At 44.4% G+C, this 22,722-nt stretch overlaps 2 protein-coding genes across 3 annotated transcripts in view; one reads left to right on the top strand and one right to left on the bottom strand.

The window, feature by feature from the left end:
• Window positions 1-1,730: 1,730 nt before the first annotated feature.
• On the top strand, window positions 1,731-4,880 carry Rps6 (ribosomal protein S6). Its single transcript, XM_021649786.2, has 6 exons — window positions 1,731-1,936; window positions 2,457-2,588; window positions 2,960-3,170; window positions 3,405-3,551; window positions 4,489-4,646; window positions 4,742-4,880. The coding sequence occupies exons 1-6, from the start codon at window positions 1,931-1,933 to the stop codon at window positions 4,835-4,837; spliced, it is 750 nt and encodes a 249-aa protein (XP_021505461.1). The 5' UTR covers window positions 1,731-1,930; the 3' UTR covers window positions 4,838-4,880.
• A 9,697-nt stretch (window positions 4,881-14,577) lies between these two features.
• Dennd4c (DENN domain containing 4C) overlaps window positions 14,578-22,722 on the bottom strand; it is a 103,344-nt gene continuing 95,199 nt past the window's right edge. For both annotated transcript variants that reach the window (XM_021649767.2, XM_021649768.2), the window contains 3 exons: window positions 20,273-20,423; window positions 17,305-17,369; window positions 14,578-16,346 (listed from right to left, as the gene is read on the bottom strand). In XM_021649767.2, the coding sequence (XP_021505442.1) occupies window positions 16,210-16,346; window positions 17,305-17,369; window positions 20,273-20,423 (353 nt within the window). In that variant the 3' untranslated portion in view covers window positions 14,578-16,209. The remainder of the gene's footprint in view (window positions 16,347-17,304; window positions 17,370-20,272; window positions 20,424-22,722) is intronic.

Genomic DNA, 22,722 nt, shown 5'->3' with positions numbered 1-22,722 from the left:
ATACACTGAAATTCTTCAAAAGTTAAGAACAGAACTATTTCCTTGCTCTGGGGAGGAATAGGCTGCAGAATTTGAGTTGCAATATAGCATGGGTGACACAGTGCAATCCTGTCTCAAAAAACTTAATTCAAATAAAAGAAGAGAAAAGGTACTCTCTGTCCAGCAACTGCACTGGGAATATATTCAAAAGAACTGAAAGCAGGGTCTCAACATTTGTACACCAGCGTTGATCACAGCATTATGTGCAAGTTGAGTGTTCAGCAAAAGAATCAATGCAGGAAATGTGCTGTCACAAACACACACACACACACACACACACACACACACACACGAACACACACTGCCTTAAAAAAAAGATCTCACCATACGCTAAAATATAGATAAACCTTGAAGACATTTATTGAAACCAGCTAGCTATAAAAAAAGACAACTACCATTTGATTTCACCCACATGCCATGCTCAGGGAAAATTTTAGAGACAGGAGTTGGTGACACAGTGGTGAGGATAGCTGCCTTCTACATTTTCAGGGACAGAAAATTAAAGGGTGAGCAAGTAAAGAGGCAACTGTTTATTTAGTATGAATTCAGGTACTGGAGAGATTAAGGCCATTCACTGCTTTTGCAGAGGACTGAGTGCGGTTCCCAGCACCCCTGTTGGGTGGCTCACATCTGCCTGTAACTCCAGGTCTAGGGAATCTGACACCTCTGGCCTCCTCCAGCACCTATACTCACATCCATATAGCTGCACACATATACATAATTAAGTCTTCTTTGCTGGGTGGCGGTGCCTGCAGTAGCAGAGGAACACACTTTAATCCCTGCACTCAGGGAGGCAGAGGCCTGCCTGGTCTACAAAGGGAGTCCTGGACAGCCAAGGTTACACAGAAAAACGCTGTCTCAAAAAATCAAACCAAAAGAAACATTAAAAAAAAAAAAAATTTGAGGCCAGCTAGCCCCGTGATAGTGGTGCCCACTTTCAATGCCAGCAGTCAAGAGGCCGAGGCAGGTGGATCTCTGTGAATTTGAGGCCAGCCTGGTTTACAGCATGAGTTCTAGGCCAGCCAGAACCACACACAGAAACCCTGCCTCGAAAATCTAGGAGAAAAACAAAAAAAAAGGAATTTGAGGCTAGTATGGTGTACTTAAGAGAACTTCAGAAAAGCCAGGGCTATACAAAGACACTTTGTCTCAAAACAAACAAACAAAAAATTAGCTTAAACAGAACAGTATGTAACTGCAGTCAACAAGAGAAACACAGAAGTGGTGTTAATTTGTATTTAAAAAAAAAAAAAAAGCTGAGGATGGCAGCGGCTTTAGGGTCATTCTCTAATCTGGTTAATCAGCCCCACCCCATGCGTAAAAGGTAAAAATAAGGGAAAAGAAAAGCAAGAAGACAGCAAGACTCAGAGGCCTCTGATGGTTTTCTGTACTGGGTAAACGTGACTGCTTGGCTTCTGCGGTCCGGCGACTACAGGATTCCCTCTGACGGATGCAGAACGAGGCATGGCTTTCAGTATTCTTTGCTGTCAATCGCTGGGACCAGGACAAGATCGTGAACTGGAAATCTTCCTCAGAGATGAGAAACAGGCCAGCCAGGGCGACAGTTCTAGAAACCAGGGTCGCAAACCCAAGATCCGGCTCCTCAGTGACCCAGACACAGGTCCCAGGCCGACGCGGGAAAGGTTAGCTGGCAAGCGGCTATTCCGAGGCCGTCTCCACACTAGGAAGATCCCGGACGCTCAAGCACAACCTTGCTGAGGCTTCAGAGAATTTCAGTGGTCCCATCCCCGGAAGTACCGCCCCTCTGGGCTCACTTCCGCCGTCTCAGCGCAGGCTAACCTCGCGAGACTCTAGAGCGCTATATGACCTGGGCGAGGCGGAAGTCGGTCCTCTTTTCCGTGGCGCCTCCTGGGCCGTCGGCTGTGTCAAGATGAAGGTAGGAGGTGGTGGCTGGGCCCGAGGGAGGCAGTTCGAGGCCCAGAGCGCAGCGCTGTCTCAGCCCCAGGCTTTTACAAATCCGGCCCTAGGTGGAGAGGGGTCTGAGGCAGTGGGAAGCTCTTTCTGGTGGGCTTGGGGCCCCCGGGAGAGCGGATGGCGGCCGATTGCGGCGTTGCACCGGCGGATGTAGCGCAATGGCGGCGCCCGACTCCCGGCCGGCACTCGTGGGCCTGAGGCTAGGCAGCGGCGGGCTGTCCGGCCACTCATGACCGCTCTCCGCCACGGCTCTGCGTTGGTGGTCCGGGATCGTTAGGGACGCCGTGGTGTCGTCCTCGCGTCCCACAGAACGGGAGGGAAACATGTCCCATTAATGTGGTGCTCAGCCCACGCTTGGGTTTGCAGGGCCCAAGGATCCGTGTGTCACATTTTCTGCTCTGTACAGGCGCTGCAGCAAGGCGTTGTGCGACTGAGTTGGGTAGGTCGCCTAAGGGCCTTTCTTCCCTCCTTTCAAATTCTAGCTGAACATCTCCTTCCCTGCCACCGGCTGTCAGAAACTCATTGAAGTGGACGATGAGCGCAAGCTTCGTACGTTCTATGAGAAGCGCATGGCCACCGAAGTAGCCGCCGATGCCCTGGGTGAAGAGTGGAAGGTACTGGCCTTATTAACTCAGTTCTTGACAGCGAGTGGAAAGTGCTGTTGGCGTTTGGTCAAGTTGCATTCATAGGGTCAGCCAAACTTCGGGGAAGGGCCAAAAAGGAGTTGCTTCTCCTGCTTTTGCTTGTTGTAATTCAGGGTCTTAGGCCCTTCGTGTTCATTATAAAATGTGGGTGGTTAGTGGAACTGGAAATGGACAGTTTGCTACCTGAACAGAGTAATAATAATTGGAAATGTGGCTAAAACGCGAGAGGTTGAAATTGGTCTCGGTTATTTTCTCTAGTGAGGCATGGCTCACAGGTTAAGAACCTGTGTTTTGTAGATTGGAACAGAACCAATAAATGTACTGTTTTATGTTCCACGCAGGGTTATGTTGTCCGGATCAGTGGTGGGAATGACAAACAAGGCTTTCCCATGAAGCAGGGCGTTCTGACCCATGGCAGGGTGCGCCTGCTGCTGAGTAAGGGGCATTCTTGTTATAGACCAAGGAGAACTGGAGAGAGAAAGCGCAAATCTGTTCGTGGATGCATTGTGGATGCCAATCTGAGTGTTCTCAACTTGGTTATTGTGAAAAAAGGTGAGGCTTTTGTTTATTTGTTGAAATGGGTTGTCCTGGAACCAGATTTTCCCTCTGCATCCTGGGTATCGGGACTAAAGGCCTTCACCAGCACCAATGGTTTTCGATTGGGATTATGTGCGTGTTGATGGATAAGCTTGTGTCCTAACTGTTAGAGTTACGAATTACTAATTAAACATTACATTTTGAGGATGGTGAGAATTTATTGGTTTTATTCTGATTGTTTCGCCGAAGGAGAGAAGGATATTCCTGGACTGACAGACACTACTGTGCCTCGTCGGCTGGGGCCTAAAAGAGCTAGTAGAATCCGAAAACTCTTTAATCTCTCTAAAGAAGATGACGTCCGCCAGTATGTTGTCAGAAAGCCCTTAAACAAAGAAGGTGAGAAGGATTTGGGGCTGTATATGCTGTTTGTTGGCAGTGGCATTGCTTGCCTGGAGTCTGATTTCCCATACCATTAAGTTCATGGCTTTAAGGTTAGGAGTGAGAAGGATTAGAAATTTCGAGGTTACAGAAGTATTATAATACATTTGAAAGAGTTTAAAAATAGTTTGTGTGGGTGTCAACATTTTGCAGGAGACAGTTCTCCAATGTTGTGGAGAGATCAGGTTCAAAGTTGGTGGTACTTTGGATCACAGAAGATAGACTTCTACCTACTGAATGACTGGTAGTTTTCATTTCTGAAAACCAGAAGAAATGCTTTATCATTTATAAGGGAGCTGTTTGGGATTTGGGTATAAATTGTGACTACATATTATTAGGCACCATTAATAACGATCAACAGCATCAGTGACACAATGCTAATGTGGAAGCATAGTGCTTACATTAGATGCAAAGAAAACTCAGGACTTTTACGTAGGCCTGTATTAGAAGTATTGTACTAGAGAAAATGTGTAGCTTAGAAAATGGTCCTTTTCTCCTCCTGGGTGGAGTAGTTGAACCGTAACAGAACTTGGATATCCAGCTTTTTAATAAAGGGTCTATGAGCTGAGATTTTATGAGGTTTCTGTTCCCAGAGAGGCCTATAATCTGCAGTGCATATACAAAAAGCTAAATTGAATAATCGGTAATTTACCCTAGGCTTCGGATAGTTTGTTGGCAATTAAAGTTTAAGCATAAGTGAGAAATTGAAACTGGTGGGATTACATGCAGACCGCAGGACCAGAGTAACACTTGTAAAAGTATTTTCAGTACCTTGCTGGCATTGGGTGGGTGATGGGGATTGAATTGGGGCTTTATGTGTGCTAGACTTCTGTCATGCCACTGGGCATACCTATCCAGCAAGGATATTAAGTGATTCACTTGCCTGGGTTTTTAGGTAAGAAGCCCAGGACCAAAGCACCCAAGATTCAGCGTCTTGTCACACCACGTGTCCTGCAACATAAACGCCGACGTATTGCTCTGAAGAAACAGCGTACTAAGAAGAACAAGGAGGAAGCTGCAGAATACGCTAAACTTTTGGCCAAGAGAATGAAGGTAAGACTAAGGAACAAGAATGCAGAAATGCCATTGGACTTGCATTTTTTTTTACCCAGATTGAGCCTTAACTTTTGTTTTTGGTTTTTGTTCAGGAAGCCAAAGAAAAGCGCCAAGAACAGATTGCCAAGAGACGTAGGCTGTCCTCGCTGAGAGCTTCTACTTCGAAGTCTGAGTCCAGTCAAAAATAAGTCTTTAAGAATGAACAAATAAATGATCATACCTTGAATCCCCTTTATTGGCTTTTTATTATATTTTTATTTTTTTGAGACAGTTCTATAAGCTTACCCAGAGCATGTGCAGATTGGTCCAGGTGGTCCATAGGTGGCTTTCACAGCTGCCTAATAATGGGTTTGTCAGGTCCTTTGGGGCTGGCCGTAGAGATGCCTGCTTACGGATCCCAACATTCCTCTCTTTTTTTATTTTATTAAAAAGTGAGTTAGGAAGGGGTGATGGTGGGGAGGGCATAGGGGTGACCTTTGCTCTTCAAGCTACTTCCTGTTGATTAGGGGTATAGTCATTCTCAGGGTACAGCTGGTCCCCACCATCAGGGTTGATTGCAGGGTCATTGTCATCTGTTTCTGTGAGCAGAGGTTGAGAATCCTATAAGTAACTGATTAATGGTTTGGTTAGAGAATTCTTGTGTTTGTTGTTGGAGGAATGTAGAAAGGAAGTTAATTAAGCAGGGTGCAAAAAGAAAAAGACAAGCAGAAGAGGTATGAGGAAGGGCAGAATCCATTTCTACATGGGGCTTTTGAGGGCTCCAGAGCTAGAGGCCTTGAGTTGTCCCTTCGCTTTTGTAGATCTGTCTGTAGTTGTTGGATTTTGTCTTTTATTATACCTGACTGGTTGACATAAAAACAGCATTCCTGGAGATGTGAGGAGATCCAGTCCACGTTGGTTTTGAAATACTACTGCTGCCAGTGAGTCAGTCTGTCCCTGGAAGGTTAGTATTGTCTGAGCCACTTGCTGGAGGTCCTGGATGAACTGGGAAGAAAGCCATACAAAGTGGCTAATCCTGCTGTCCTGGTCCCGACAGCTGCCATGATTCCTGCAACAGCCAAGAGGGGCAAGATTTGAACTGGGCAGCTATTGAGTCCACGACCGGGATTGGTAGCAAGAGGCTCCTTTTCATTTATCACCCCCAAGTCCAGGAAGAGCACAAGCGTTCAAACTGCTGACCAACCAGCAGGCAGACGATGGTCACCTGAGTGCCACAAAGAATGGAGCTATTAGCAGTAGAGCATTGGGGTTGAGATGAAGTATCAAGGATTATAGTTTTATTACATTCTAAGGAACTTAGCATTCTTATAGTGTGTGTCCCGGATGCCTTGAAACAGCTTGCCACACCAAAGAGGTTGATATGGAAAAGGTAGGGGGTTGTGGCAACATCAGAGTCAGGGCAGTTAGTGAATGGTGAAGGAAGGTTACTTGAATCACCAGAGAATCACCAGAGGAGTGTCAGCGGTAGTTCCGAGTTGGTCCCAGGTGAGACACACAGCCAACAAGCTTTAAAACAGCCTGGTTGGGTCACATTAAGGAGCTTATAGACCAAAGTCAAGAGTCTGAAGTAGGAGACGAAATGACAAGTTTGTATTACTTAGCAGAGGGGATGATTATTTAGTAGAGAGGCAATGACCTTAGAGGAGTGTTTAATTACCTTCTCTACTTCTCCCATCCCCAGGGATTGGGTAATTGGGACATATTTTCTCTGGATATGGATGGTACTTATTGGTACATTGGGTGTGTAGCAGTGGTAGAGTTTTCCAACAACACCTGTTTCCCATCTGGGATCCCAAGGGTCTCAGATGTATAAGTAGAGAGTCTTTTTGTACAGGTGAAGGAGCTTCTGTGCTGGTGTGTGGATTTGGCAAGACTAATATGGGCAGCCTCCATATCTTTGGATAAGGAAGGATTGTTTGATCAAAGAGGAAGCAAACAAAAATTCTATGAAATAAGAGAAGGGATAGATATCGCAGTGATGGCTATTTCAATCGGCTCCTGACAGCCTCCCACAGAGCAATTTCCCAACTGTATCTGGAGAAGCTCATAAATGATGGTTTCTTGAACCTCGATTCTCCATACATAGGGATTACCTTGGACAGAAATAGGCAAGAGGGAGAAGAGGAAAAATACATATCCGATCCAGTAGGGTGGAACACAGCTTCTGTAGTGAGGCCTCATTTCTCTGGAACCGGAGACAAGGTGGTTGATCTTGGCATCTTGGAGCTCAAGGGAGCAGGGTCCTGTTAGAATTGATATGTAGGAGGGGACACTATCTTGAGAAGAGGGGGTGAAAGGCTTGAAGTGAGATAGATGAATCCAGTGAGGGAAGCCCTTAAGCTGTGGGGATCACAAGAATCACCTTGAAAGGGCCCTGCCATTTAGGGGAAAGAGATAGAGGGCTTTGTTTTGGGTTTGGAGGGGAGAGAAGGACCTGGTCCCCGATGTTAATAGGAGATGGACAGTGATCAGTAAAGACCCATAGAAGAGAACGGAGATGACAGAGTAAGGGAGTAAGTAGGTGGTCAGGAAGAGGTGAGGATTTAGATGAAAGACCAGGAGGTAGGTCCGGTCTTCCATACATGAGCTCAAAGGGCAAGATAGAGGATTTTTGGAGAGAGCTCTTAGCCTGAAAAAGACCAGGGGGAGGAGTTTTACCCAATCAAGGTGAAGCTCTTGTGATAGTTTAACAAGAGTATTTTTGAAAGATCGGTTAGTTCGTTCTGTCTTTCCTGAGGACTGGGGATGGTATGGGATATGAAAATACCAAGGAATATTAAGAACTTTAGATAAGGTCTGGGAAACCTGAGAAGTGAACTCAGGACCATTGTCTGACTGGAGGGAGGTAGGGATTCCAAAACGGGATAATCTCACGGAGGAGATCAGAAACTGAGCTCTTTTGTTAGTAGTGGGGAACACCTCCACCCATCCCGAGAATGTGTCCAAGACCAGGATGTACCGTTCATGTTTGACTGCTGGCTTGTGGGTAAAATCAAGTTGCCAGTCAGTCCCAGGGAGAGAGCCTCTCGCCTGGTGGGTAGGGAAAGGGGGGCTACGATATCCCAAGTTAGGATCTGAGGTCTGGCAAATCTTACAAGAGGCAGTAATAGACTTTAGGAAATGCAAGTCCTCAGGGATGGGCTGCAGGTGGGTCTTGACAAAGTTAGACAAGGCTCGAATGTTAGGATGAAAGAGCTGATGGAGATAGGACAATCTGACGAGTGTCAGGAGATGACAGGGGAGATGTGGGCTGTAGTGTAAGGATGTTCTGTGGTGGGTGGGACGAGAGCCTTACCTGCCTCATCAGCCCAGGTATTTCCTTTGAAAACTATGGAATCATCCATCCAGTAGGACCAGCAGTGGACTATTTCAATGGCAATGGGAAGGTGGGAGGCTTCTAGCATGGCCATAATTTGGTTGGCATTGGTTATAGATCCTCCCTTTGCTGTAAGTAACCCACACTCTCTCCAGATGGCAGCATGGGAGAGAAGAATATGAAAGGCATATTTAGAGTCTTTGTAGATGTTAAGGGATCGTCCCTGTGCCAATTGGAAGGGGCGAATAAGAGCTATTAGTTAGGCCTATTGATTAGTGGTGTGGGCAGAGAAAGCTTGTGCCTCAACCACCTCAGAATCTGACACTATGGCATAGCCTGCTTTTTGAGCTCCCTCATGTACAAAGGAGCTGCCTTCTGTGTACCAGGAATAGATGGCCTAAGGTAATGTGCCCTCCTGTATGTGTGAGGGGTGGGGCAATAGTTCCTCTAAAGTTTCTGTGCAAGGATGAGATGGGGAGTAGCGAGAGTAAGGTCGAGGAAGAAGGTTTGAAATATTAAGAGGTGGGCATGGTTGGAAAGTAAGGATAGAGCCTTCAATTAGTGCCACCTGGAGGGAAAGAACCCTGGAAGGAGGTAAAGTTTGTAAGCTTGTATATGTTAAAAGGTGAGACAGATTGCGAGAAGACAGTAATAGGTGACCCAGAAGTTAGTTTTTTGGACTCTCAAATGAGGAGCTCCGCAGCTGCCAAGGCACGAATGCAGGGTGCCCATCCCTGGATTGTCAGGTCTAATTTTTTTGATAGGTATGCTACAGGTGCAAAGGAGGGTCCCAGTTGGTGACCCAGGGCTCCAAGGGCATATGCCTCTTTTCCTGTTACACAGAGGGAGGAGGGACGGGTTAAGTCTGGAAGATGTAGGGCTGGGGCTTCAAGAAGAGAGCCTCCAAAAGGGATTCGTAATAGGCTTAAGAAGGGGTTCACGGGCTGGAGAGATGGCTCAGAAGTTAAGAGCACTGGTTGTTCTTCCAGAGGTCCTGAGTTCAATTCCCAGCAACCACATGGTGGCTCACTCACAACCATCTATAGTGAGATCTGGTGCCCTCTTCTGATCTATAGGCACACATGCAGGCATAACACTGTATACATAATAAATAAATCTTTCAAAAAAAAAAAAAAGAAAAAAAGGGATTCACACAAAAAGGGATTCGCCCCTCATATTAGGGGTGGGCAAGAAGGGAAAAGGAAGGGACCCAGGACTGCAAGAAACCAGCCATTCCCAGAAATGATAAAATTTCTTCTTTGGTAGAGGGAACTGCCAGAGATTGTATTAGGTCTTTTCTATCTAGGGTGATGCCCTGTGGGTTGGGGTTATTGTTAGTCCCAGGTAAGTGACTCGGAGAAGGACAACTGGACCTTGGAGGGTGAAACCTGATAGCCCTTGCTGGATAGGAAATTTACAAGAGCAGAGGTGTTAGTTTGGCTAACTTGTAGGTATGGGCCACAGAGGAGAAGGTCATCTACATATTGTATAAGTTTAGATTTAGATTTAGGGAGAAATAAGGAGAGTAGATCAGAGGCTAGGGCTTGGCCAAACAGGTGTGGGCTGTCCCGGAATCCCTGGGGCAGGACAGTCCAGGGAAGCTGAGAAGAAACAAGGGTGTCAGGGTCAGCCCAGGTGAAGGCAAAGATATTTTGTGACTGGGCCTCCAGGGGGATAAAGAAAAATGCATCCTTGAGATCCAGAACTGAGAAATGAATGGGAGGTACCTGTGGGGATAGTGGAGAGGAGCATATAGGGGTTAGCTACCACATGGTGGAGGGGACAACTGCAGAATTGAGAAGCCAGAGGTCTTGAACCAGGCGATAGGTTCCATTGGGCTTTGTAACTGCAAGTATAGGGGTTTTTTTCTTAGAAGCTCAGTGATAATAGCCTTAAGTCCCCTGAGGCTCTTGAGAGGAAGTGGGTATTGAGATTGGTGATATGCCGGGTGGGATCCTGTAGCTGAATGACCACAGGGAAATGGCGCCTAGCCACAGAGGGGTTTTGGACATCCCAGATTTGGGGGTCCACTTGAGAGGCTGGTAAAGGAAGCGACATGTCACAACTGGTAGATAGGGTAGCTAGAAGAAAAAAAGAGAAGACGCTGGTGAGCTTGGGGTTAGGCGAATGGGTGGAATAAAGAAGATAGAGGCTCCCACTTTGGCTAAAAAGTCCCTTCCCAGTAAGGGAACTGGACAGGTTGACATCACTAAAAAGGAATGAATCAAAGGAACACTCCTGAAAATATGATTGAATAGTAGAATCCGGCAAGGCTGTCCCCCTACCCAGACAATAGAGGAACTAGAGGGAGAGGTTGGTCCCCAGCATTCCGTCAGGGCTGAGTAAGTGGCTCCGGGGTCCACAAGGAAGGTGATAGCAGAGGTCGGGTCAAGGGAACTGGGCACTTCAGTTGTCTATAGCAAAGCCTAGGATATTGGCTGGAGGGCGATCTGGGAGTGATGCCGAGTGATGCCCCCATATCGTGGGAGAAATGGTTGCAGTCAACACCCCAATGTCCCTCTTGGTGGCATTCTGGACATGGCCCTGGTGCCTTGCAGGGGTTAGGACAAAACTGGGCCCAGTGACCTTTTTGACCACATTTGAAACAGGGATCCTGTGGCTCTCGTGCCCTAGGAGGCAAGGGAGCCTGGGTAGTGGCTGAGGCTGGTCGGATGGCCTTGGCCAGCAGTTGGTATTTTTGCTTTTGGGCTTTCTCATCTCTCCCATGGCACAACACTAAGACTTTTGCCTGTGGAGTCAGAGGTCCTCTCTCTAAGCATTTTAGCTTAGCCCTGATGTCAGGGTAACTCTAGGAGAAAAAATAGGTCATCAGAAGTTGCCTGCCCTCTGTACTTTCAGGGTCTAGATTAGTGTGCTGTAAGAGGGTCTTTGTAAGGAGCTCTAGGAATTGAGACGGGGTTTTCATTCTTGTCCTGCATGACCTCCTGGAACTTTTCAAAATTAACTGGCTTAAGAGCAGCCTTGTAGAGACCAGCCAGGAGGCAGGTCATGAACTGATCTCTGGCTTAAATGCCTTCCGGAGTATTATAATCCCATTGTGTATCCTAGTTGGGCACCACCTCAACCCCTACCAGATGTGCTGCATTTGTTTAGTGAACCTCATCTGCATGCGTTCTAGCTCGTTCCCAAACTCGCCTGTGCTCCTCAGGCAATAGGTTATTGGTTATATATATATATATATAATGGAAGGTGAGACTCTAAGATTGAGTGAGATATTCAAATTATTTAATGAAAGGATTATAGGTATAGGATCGTAGTCTCTTTTCTACTTGAGAAAGTTCAGTTAATGAGAAGGGAACATGCACCTTAACTAAGCCATCTACACTGACCACCTTCTGCAAGGGAAGAATTGAGGCTCATTTATGCTTAATGGAAGAAGGGGGCTCTGCTATAGAGCAAGAGTGAGTAGCAGGGGGGCTAATAGCTGTTGGTGGGGTGAAAGTGGGTGCCAAAGTAGGATGACTAGGACAGCCTGTTGCTGGAGAGGGGAGTGAGGGTTCTGGAAAAGCCAAAGAGGAAGAGGAGGAAGCAGAGGGGGGGGGGAAGGTGGCAAATGTTGGGAAAAAGCCAGGGGTTGTGGATGATGAGGTGGAGGTTCATCTGCAGGGCCAAAGGTAGAGAACTCTTGAGGTTGAGACTTTATAGCTAGAAGGTGGGTAGGAGAACAGGAAGAGTAGAGAGAAGGTTTAGAGCAGAGAAGAAAGCTTGAACATAAGATATTTCCTTCTATTTGCCAGATTGCTGACAGTAAAAAGATCCCATAAAATATTGGGATTTAACAAAGTGCTGTTAGTTGGCCAATTTGAACCATTATCTAAGGAATATGTAGGCCAATTTTATTATAGAGGTGTATGAACTTAAGAGGCCTTTAACTCAGTCTCCATGCATAGGGTTTTAAAATTCTCCAGAAGACATTCCAGTGGGGACGATGAAGGAAAAGACAAATGGGCAGTTCCCATTGGGAAGGTAGAAATCAGTGACCTGTCAAGGCATCCCAAGAGCAAGGTTTGACCCAGTAGAGTGGTCCTAACTGATCCAACAACTCATCAGTGTTGGCCAGCGACCAGGGGCATGGCTGCCGGTAGGAGACACAGTTTACCTAGTGCTAGGATTTTTGTCTGTGAGCATGAGGGGGAAAAACTGTGTACATAGAGGGAAAAAAAATCTCTCCCAAGGGAAAAAGGAAGCCCTAAATGGAGGTCAGCAAAAAGGGTCAACAGTAGCCAGTGAAGACCGTGGTTGGGGATACCTCTGCCTCAAAGGGTAGTGGGAAGTTGCTGGATGCTTGATGGTCAATTTTCCTTTACCCAGAGAAACACTTATGCCAACCAATGAGGGAAACTCACCAATCCAGCTGGTGTTGAATGCAGCAGATAGCTATCTAGTTGCCGGAAGTGGGTTGAAGGCAGATTTGGAATGAAAGAGATTTCCAGCAGCTCCGGTGGAGTGCCAGCACCAAAAAGCAACCACCACACAGCGTGGTTGCTGGAGGCACCTATTCCCAGCCAAGCATACCAATGTTAGGATTGTGCAGCAAAGTTACACGGCGGGTTCACAAATCACGCCACATGACTGGTTCCATGGGGAGGTTTATTAAGGGAAGGGGGAAGGGGTCACAGAGACCGTCTCTGGGCAAGGCAGGAGAGAGAGAGAGAGGAGGGGCTTCGAGTTCTCTTATAAGGTGACCCAGAGCATGTGCAGGTGGCGTCAGGTGGTCCATAAGTGGTTTCAAGATGCCTGATAATCTGGTTTGTCAGGTCCCTTGGGGCTGGCTGTAGAGATGCCTGCTTATGGATCCCAACACCCCTTTGTTAAACATGCTAGGTAAATCAGGTCACTGCCACCGGTTGCCTTTGGTAGCTCCTAGCTATTGTTTTATGCCAAGATTGAACTGATGCCGCTGAGAGCATTAAGTCCAACTTAATGCTGATCAGTATTCAAGCACAGCCTGATTGTGGAAGCTACATGAACTTTGCGTCAATGACTTTACATCTTACCTGTAGCTGCTTCATATCCTGTTCTCAGGCTGGAGCTAAACCTTAACTCTTGTCTAGGCTTCATCTTTACATGATGTGACCCACTTTCTGTGGTAAGTTCTGCTTCAGCCTCCCTGAGTGGGATTGGTGGTGCCAACATGCCCAACTGACTGAATAGAACAGGATTTTTCTAAGACAAGATCTGGCTGTCCTGGCACTATGTAGACCAGGCTAGTCTCTGCCAGTCATCACAACTGGGAAGAACAGGATCTTAAGGTAAGTTAGGTCCAAAGTAAACAATATAACCTCTTTCCTTAGAAAACAAGTAGAATAAAGCCCAAAGCATTACTTATGTTGTGGTCACTTGAGTTCTGGGTACAATGCAGACTGATTTTGCTAAACAGGACCAAGATTCTACAGCCAACTCCCACATAAAGCCAATACTGTCAATGCCAGCTGCTTATGGCAGCGGGTAGCAGGCTTGGGCATCCAATGAGTTCCAGGACGATCGTTTTCAGCTTACAGCCTCTGCTGCCTCTAAAAAGGGACAGTCCCAAACAGGGATGCTCTGCCTTGAGGCAAACTCTCATGTGTGACCCAGAGATCACCTGGCTGACTCTAACTGTACAGAACACCCTGCTTTCTAATTGTAGAGACACAGTAACAAAACAGGAGGTTTGCCTGTTTGGTTAAGATCAGGGCATTTCAGACATGATTGGATGCTTGATCACTAGGGGAAGTACAACCTTAAATTAAGCCAGGTATGTGGCACCAGCCTGCAGCCCTAGCGCTCAAGAAGCTCTGCATCATGAGGTGTTACTTGGTTATCTGTGAATTTGCCTTCATCTTCATGTAAGTCATTGACCATGTACATTGCTGGGATCAGCATAAAAATCTGAGGTAAACCACAGTATCAAAACTAAGATTTTGTTAAGCAAAATTTAATTTTGGAAGTTACTAAGAGTAGATCTAAGTATTTTAAAAGTTTTCCAAAGGTTCCAGGACATTTTTTTAAAGGATTTGTTTTTCTTATTTTATATACATTGGTATTCAGCCTGCGTGTCTGTGTGTGGAAGTGGAGTTACAGACAGTTGTGAGCTGCCATGTGGGTGCTGGGAATTAACTGAACCCAGAAGAGCAGCCAGTGCTATTAACAGCAGAGCCATCTCTCTAGCCCGACGTTTTTTTAAGGTCTCCCAGGCTGGCCTCAAACTCTAGATCCTCAACTCGGATAGTGGGATTGAAGTAAGCCACTAAGCATAGACTGCCCTATTAACTGATTGGTACTTCTCTGTAAACGTGCTGGAGAAAGCATTTAAAAAGCTGAACAAAGCCGGGCAGTGGTGGTGCCTTTAATCCCAAGCAGAGACAGAGGCAATGAATCTCTGAGCACAAGGTCAGCCTGGTTTACAGAGCAAGTTCTATCCAGGACAGCTAGGGATACACAGAGAAATTCTCAAACAAAAACAATGAACACAGAAACTGTTCCCATAAATCTAAATGGTAGCAAAGACTGAAGTTTTGAAGAAGAGAGCAAAAGGTCCAACTTCCGATTTTAAGCACGGAACTATCATAAGTTTTACAGAAGCTTTAGAAAGGCAACAGACACACCAAATTTGAGATTTTCCTTTTTATTTAACTTTTTATATTTAAGATAATTTCAAAATTTGTTGGGTCAATAAATGTTAAGGTATAAGATGTAAAAATATATATATTTGAAACTGTAAAAGATCCAATTTGAATGTAATAAAGACTATAAAATTTCTGATAAAGCTTTTCACTTAACAAATTCAGACTAAAATTCTGCAAAGTCAAATTAACAACCTTTAACATTGAAATGCTGATACATAATTTTTAGAAGTTCCCACCATGTAGAAGAGATCCGTGCTGTTAATGCATACCATACTGAGGTAAGTTCTTGTGTCAGCTGGTTTAGTCATCTGCACTGTTACTGTAAGTGCACACACAACCACTGGTTTTCTAAACCATGCAGACAGCTAAGGCAAAATTGCTGTTCTTAAATGGATGTTTTAAACAAAAAGCACAATTTATGTCAACGTGGGGCATGTGAGGTCATGATTTTCTTAAACCTACTGTCAATGAGCTCAATAAGCTTTAAGGTTTTAAGACTTAATTGATTCAATCTAAAAAAACAATATTTACAAATACACACTTATTCACAAGCATATAAATCAAAATATTGTACAAGAATAAAACTTTTATGTGCAGTGCAAATTCTCCACCCCACAGGTTTTATTTATTTTTGTGGTACTAGGAACTGAGCCTAGGGCCTTGTGTATGCTAGGCAAGTGCTCTATCACTGAGCTACATTCCCAGATCTTTCAACTTTTTGAGACGGGCTCACTAAAAGTTGTTCAGGCTGGCCTTGAACTTGAGCTCCTCCTGCCTCTGCTTCCCATGAAACGAGTATTATAAAAAGTAATAACAACAGGTGGAAATGGCCTGCCTGAGTAAAGACTTCAGGGTCAAAGACTATACAATAGCATTTTAAGGATGTTCTGGATAAATCTGGTTTACAGAGTTTAATTTCATTTTACTTATTGGTTCCAATGAGAGCACTGGAGATTAACTTGGTATTGGAAGAAGATGGAAAGCAGCACCTGGATATCCAAAATACAACCTATCAAGCAAGATATTACATAATTTAAAAGATGAAGATATAAAATTTTAAGCCACAGGGAAGGCATTTAAGACTTAGATGCTTTGGGAACTGCTGACTACAAACAAGTGTAGTGGTCATTTACTGAGCAATGAGGCCTCCTTCAGAAAACTATTGCAACATGCAATCTCAGGATTTTAATAAATAGACACTTATACACATACGGCTCCATAGTCCCACACACACAATCATACAGTTACTGAAATAGTTCATCTGCTTTTGGGTGCGGCAAATTTAATTTGCCATTCTCCAGCTGGACAGCTTCATTAAAAACAAATATCTAGAAAGTTGACAATTGCTTTCATACACACTGTGAAATGCAAAAATAGTTTTTTGTTTTGTTTTCAGCAGAGGCAGAGAAACAGGTCAGGAACTAAAAATCTTCAACATGAGTAAACCTCAGGGAACTGAGTGGTATTTTACATTCTGAGATGACTCAGCATAAATTACAGTTCATCTGTATTCTACTCCAAGAGCGACATTTCAGCTTTCACCAGGTTATGAGCTGGGAAAACCACAGGAAGTTTCCAGACAGGGTCTAGTCTCCCAACACGCTACCAAGGTTCTTCAAATGAGAGGCGCTCCGAAACACTTCCTGCACCACTCCACACTGACACTCGGGGGGGCATCGATTTTCTGTAACTTTTCAAGAATCTCTGAAGACAGACTTCTGTATGCAAGTCCATATTCATTGTCAAAAGCCTCTGAAAGACATTTTCAAAGCTGCAGTTGTAATCTGTTGTTGAAACAAAAGCTATGCACTTAAAAAAAAAACATACTGAGTCATGTAATACAGACTGCACTGCCTGCAGTTATTTAGTATCTTTTTAAATTGAAATTTTGGGGGTGAGGTGAGGTAGGGAATACATGCCACAGCCTATGTTTAGAGGTCAGAGGACAATTTGAGGGACTCAGATTTCTCCTTTTATTCTGTGGGTTATCTATCAGGTGTGGTGGCAGGTGGCCTTTACTCACTGAGCCACCTCACCTGCTGATTTGTTTTAAGACAGTCTTACTAGTATGGGGCCTCACACTGCCCTCCAACCTTAGCCCAAGGTGCTAAGAACACAGGCATGTGCACCAGGCCCAGCTAAAGGCAGTAAACTGTTCTGGTTTTGTTTTTAAAGGAAGGCTTTGTTTTAGCAGGGACAGTCTGAAATGGTGCAGAAGCCGTGGCAGGCAGGAGGAGTAGGAAGCTTGTCTGATCACATTGAGACCTTGCAGCCTTTATAAAGGCAGCTATTTTCTCATGCCAACTACATTCTTTCCTCCTCTCCCTCTCCCCTGCAGGTTCTCTGCTAGGCAAGTGGTCTAACACTTCCACCAGCTCCATTTAAAAACAACAACAAAACCCCTTCATTTATTTATTTATTTTTAAAATAAATAAATTAAAAACCCCTTTATTTATTTTAGAAAATAAAATTAGGGGTTGGAGAGATGGCGCAGAGGTCAAGAGCACTGGCTGCTCTTCCAGAGGTCCTAGTTCAAGTCCCAGCAACTACATGGTAGCTCATAACTACCTATAATGAGATCTGGCGGCCTTTTCTGCTGTGCAGGCATGCATTACATGCAGGGAGAACACTGTATACATAATAAACAAATCTTTAAAACAAAAAGGAAAATAAAACTAAAAACTTAATAATGCCTCATTAATCAACTTACCAATATCAATGTTTTCTCTTCCAAGAGACACTAATGATAAGAAAAGGATTTCTCTGTATAAACTCCTATTTAAAAAAGAAAGAAAAGTATTCTGAAAATATTCCCACAAAACAAACAAACAAACAAAAACATAAGCAAATAGCAGATAAAACTCTTGGCCATCTTCCTGTTATGGCCTAAGTAATGAGGTTACAGATATGTGCTACACCTACGCCAGTGTCGCCATAGTAGCATAAGCTACAGGGCGGGGGATATGCTTTCTCCGGAAATACGCCCCCTGGAAGGTCCCTGGCAAACTCATCCCACTTGGAAGAGACGTGTTCTGAGATTTCTACACTTCTTCAGTTGTGGCTCTGGGGCTAGAATAATGAATTTTTTTATTTTTCTCTGTGACACCTGAAACAGCACAACTAACTTTATAAAGAAATTTATTATTAGTAGATTGTTAAAGGCTTTAATATAAATAATTTTAAGAAAGGTAATGAATTAGATTTAGTATTAATAGGCATTAAGAATAGTGAAAAAATAATAGGCTCCTTCTTAAGAAAAAATAACATGAGAAATACAGCTGGCATGAGTTTACCCCTCCCTTCAGCGTCTTCTTCCTAGGGAAGATCATAAATCTTTAGCAGGACATAAGGGAGGATGGTTGACAAAGGTGTGTTTAAACTTTGGCAGGTATTCGACTTGGCTCGGAGGGCTATTACAGCTCCTGACTTTCCTCTTCACTAGTCAGTGATAATGGAACCATAGTTTGAGGTTTTTGTTTCTTGTTTGCGTTGATCAGAAAGTTTCTAGGCAAAGATTTCTTGTGGGCACTGCCCTATGTTAAAACATAAACTTTGTATCCTTGGTAAAAGTCTGAATGTTCTGGAAAGCATGCCAATTTTAAGGTGCTTCCTTGTGAGATCACTATAAAAATACTAGCCTGACTTCAATAAAGTTGCAGCAGAGTCAAAACCATCAAGGTGTCCCTGTCTGTCAATTCTTCACCGAAACCGAGTCTTCCTGTCCAAAGCCTTGTTCTCCCGCGGACAACGGGAGCCCGACTGGGCCGGTCCGTGGCAGATAAGAACCAGTACACCTGGCAGTGTACAGTGAGTTCAAGGCCAACATGGCCTACATATTGAGTTCCAGGCCAGCCAAGGCTACATGGGGGAGACCTTGTCTCAAGAAAAAAAAAAAAAAGACAAGACAGGACTTAGGACTTTGAGAATATTCATAATGCTTGACTGCTTGATATAATTGTATCCCCCTTTCCAAAGCTTCTACAGCAAAATTCACTTAGTCAAGATGGGAACATGTAGAGATCCCAACAAAAGGATCAGGCACCAGAAGGAGAGAGAGTTCTTCACCATTTCTATCTCTTTCCTAAACCCATTCTACTTATAATTTCATAATCCTTTTCTCTAACAGGAAAAAACTGTGTGGTCATCATGGGAAGGCACAAGCCGTACTTAGATCTCCAGTGAAGAAGAGAAACATTTCCAAAATGGACCATAACACCTTCATCATCAATAACTCATCTTGCTAAGGTTTAACTTAAACTCTCTAATTCATTGTACATTTGTGGTCAGACATGAATGCATATATTTGAATTACACTCAATTCTTTTACAATCAGAGGTATTAAAATTAAAATACATGTTCACATGGCCAGGGTGGGCAAAGCAAGCCAGTGACACCCTGCCCAGTGCCACATGGCAAGGGTAAGGCATAGCATTCCTGAGATGACCCTAGACACCCAGAGGCACCTGGCACCACTAAGAGGAGCAAGTTAAGTGGTGGAGAGAGAAAGAGAAGCAGAAGGATGTGGGCACAATGAAGAGAGGAGGAACTGGAGACTTGAGGGTAGTGAGGAACACCTGATTGTGAGTAGCTGGCCGATGCTACTTAAGACCATGGTGAAGTCGTGGGCTATGCTGCCACCAAAGGCCACGTCTGGGTCCATGGCCCTGCAGCAGGGGATGCAGGTGGGGACTGTGACCACCAGAGGCCAGGCAGATGTCCCCAGTCTCACTGCCACCTGGGGCCATGCTGACATCTGAGGGCTATGCAGAGCTAGGCCCAGCCCTCACCAGCTGCAGTACACAGGAGAGGCCCACACCTCACCCAAAAAGCACAGCAGAGCTGGCCTTGGTTGTGGAGGTTGCAGGTGAGCCCACCCTAAGGGTATGAGTGTAGGAGAGCTAGCCCCGCCATTTGTATGCTGTGTGGTGGCATGGGTGAGAGAAGAGAGATGCTCTCCTCTCTCCCCTTGCCACACGATAGGCAGGAGAACTGGCCCTGCCACTCACCAGCTGCAGCACTTGGGAGAGCAGGCCCTGGGCAGCACAAAAGAGCTGGATCTACTGGTCTGGGTGCAAGTGAGCTGGTTTGAGGGCATGAGAGCCAGAAGGTTGGCTCTGCCCCTTGCTTGCTGTGGCATTGGGTGAGCTGGGGTACAGGAAATTGGCAGGCTGACCAGCTCAAATATTATCCAGGCCCAAATCCTGTAGTGGGCTTTGAATTGGCCCACTACAACATCTACCCCATCTATGAACTGCTGGAGCCTATGAGGGGCCGGTCCAGCAGATCCAAAGCTAAAGGAGTTCCATGACACAGGGCAACAGCAGGATATCTGAGAGGATCCAGCATTGAAAATGTAGCAGGAGACAGAGCCTTGAACCAGACCAATGACTCACAGCAATGAACATTTTGCAAATAAGGAAGTGTGGACAAAAGGGTATACTGTGGGACACACTGTAGCCTCTATGAATTTTGGTGTTTTTTTTGTTTGTTTGTTTGTTTTTTTCTTTCAGCAGGAAGGTTGCAAGGGCAGAGGGTAGGTATGAAGAGACTGAGAGAAGAGAAAGATTGCGGTGTGTGATGTGAAATTTCACAAAGAATTAATAAAAAGTTTTAAAAAACCCATACACCATAAAATGCTAAATCAAGCGGCATAAAGAAAAGCATACAGAGACCATTACCTTTGTCTTTTCACATCTGGTTTTATGAGCTGGGAAAGCAGGTTGATGGGCTTAAGAACATCATTCTGCTGAATACTCTGCCTGATAGTCTCAACTAGAGCATTGGCTGCCTGCTGCTCCTCTGATAAAAGCGACAGTTTCTTCTCCGAATCTAAAGAAAACACATGAAAAGCAAGTTTCTCAACAAGTAACAAGGTTTCCAGAGCTGTGTCAGCTCTAGTTGTCTATTCAATATCACTTTCCACTTGTCAGTAAAATCATGTGATAATGCGCTTACTAAAACATTCTCTGCTCTCTTTAAATAGGATAACCATCTTCCCTTTTCTCCAACTTACAGCTTCTTTCCTGAGGCTGGGGTATGATACACTATATTCTGTAGTGGAGCAACCTTTACTAAAAGTGAATATACCAATGAGAAAGAAACTGCTTAAAAACTGTCCAGTTCATAGTTAAATTTTTATTAGATAATAAAAATCATAGGTGGGTGGTGGTGGCACATGCCTTTACTCCCAGAACTCGGGAGGCAGAGGCAGGTAGATCTCTGAGGTCAAGGCCAGCCTGGTTTACAGAGGGAGTTTCAGGACAACCAGGGCTACACAGAAAAACCCTGTCTCAAAATACCAAAACCACAAAAAACAAAAGAAAAATCGTATGTACATAATCTACAATGTAATATCTAAAACATAAGCGTGAGAAAGTAACTTTAAGATTTATTTACTTATTATTTATACAGTATTCTGCCTGCATGTAAGCCAGCAGGCCAGAAGAAGGGTTGCTGGGAATTGAACTCAGAGGACATTTGGAAGAACAACCAGTGCTCTTAAACTCTGAGCCATCTTTCCAGCCTTAAAAGAAAAACCCTTTTACCTGTTTATGCTACTGTACTTTTTATATTAAATATTGGAGAGCTTACACTTACAGACTTCATAAGTTAAAAGAGTGTGAATGGAGTGGAGTTGACTCATATGCTAACATTAGACATGCATAAATTTACAAAGTGTATGCTTAGCCTGCAAGAAAAATATACTTTGATGCGATAATTTAGGACTACACACTGTTACCCACATTAGCAGGAGATGGGAATATTACCCTACTCTACCCTCATGTCTAGTAACTGTTATAAAATAATTAATTTCTTAAATAGCACAGCTGCAAACTAAACCAGTAACTCTTCATTTTCAACTTCAGTAGCAGCACAATTCTCTAAGACCACCAGCTCCTTCCTACTGGTTAATCTCAGACTTGATCTTCACACCAGCAGTGACTTCAGAGGACAGTACAAATAAGCAACTCCACCACTTCTTCAACTCCTTCAATTCATCCATTCTGAGATATGGTCTACATGTGCAAGTCCAAATTGACCAGGAGCTTGCAGTGTTGTCTGGGCTAACCTTGAACTTGTGATCTATCTTCTTGTCTTAACTGAGTGCTTGAATTATGGGCATACACTACCATAGACAGCTAAGGAATTTCTGTGCTAAGGAATTTAACTCAAGTCTTGTACTAGGGAAGTACTTTACCTATACTCTTGAATCCTCAAATTTTAAAATTTTATTATTCTTGTGCATGATGTGTACATGTGCATGTATGTATTTCTGTGTACAGCTGCCCTTGTCCCGAGAAGAGGGTATCTGATTCCCTGGAGCTGGATTTGCAGGTTGTCATGAGGTGCCTGACAACACACTTGATGTAGGTGCTGGGAACTGAGCTCCAGTCCTCTGAATGAGCAGCAAGCGCTCTTAACTGAGGTTAACTACCATCACTCTAGCTCCTCATTTCTTAAAAACAAGTCTCATTGAGATGCAATCACTGAACCAACCAATCCATCTTAAAAAAAATTCTTATTTGTACGTGTGTTCATACATGCATGCATGCCCATGACATAGCGTGCATGTAGAGGTTAGAGGACACCTTTCAGAAGTTGGTTCTCTCCCTCCACCACATGTGGTTAGGCTTTGAGGCAAGTGCCTGTAGACTGAGCCATCTCACTATTCATCTTTTTTCTCTCTCTCTCAAGACAGGTCTTCCGCGTAGCCTTGGCTTCCTGGAACTCACTCTGTAGAGTAAGCTGGCCTGAAACTCAAAAAATCCAACCTGCCTCTGCCTCGCTGGGATTAAAGGCATGTGCCACCATCACCTGGTAAAAGGAAATAATTTTAAGACATAGATAAGAATGTCAGCAATACAGATGAGAAGTTTGTCAACAAGGATGAAAAACTGAGATAAAAAAAAAAAGCTAGCAATAAGAGAGATGAACTCAGTCAAACGACAAACACAAGAGAAAGCATCTTGTCAGCAGACAAGGGTCGAGAAGAAGAAAGAATATCAAATATAGGGGACAGGTTAAAGAAATGTTATATTCAGATGCCAATAAAAGGTAAAAAAATAAAATAAAATAAAGCTATCAATTTGGCTCAGCAGACAAATTGCTTGCTGAGTACTTCCTAAAA

Source organism: Meriones unguiculatus, chromosome 12 (assembly GCF_030254825.1).
Source record: "Meriones unguiculatus strain TT.TT164.6M chromosome 12, Bangor_MerUng_6.1, whole genome shotgun sequence".
Classification (NCBI taxonomy): domain Eukaryota; kingdom Metazoa; phylum Chordata; class Mammalia; order Rodentia; family Muridae; genus Meriones; species Meriones unguiculatus.
This window is presented reverse-complemented; position numbering and strand designations above follow the sequence as displayed.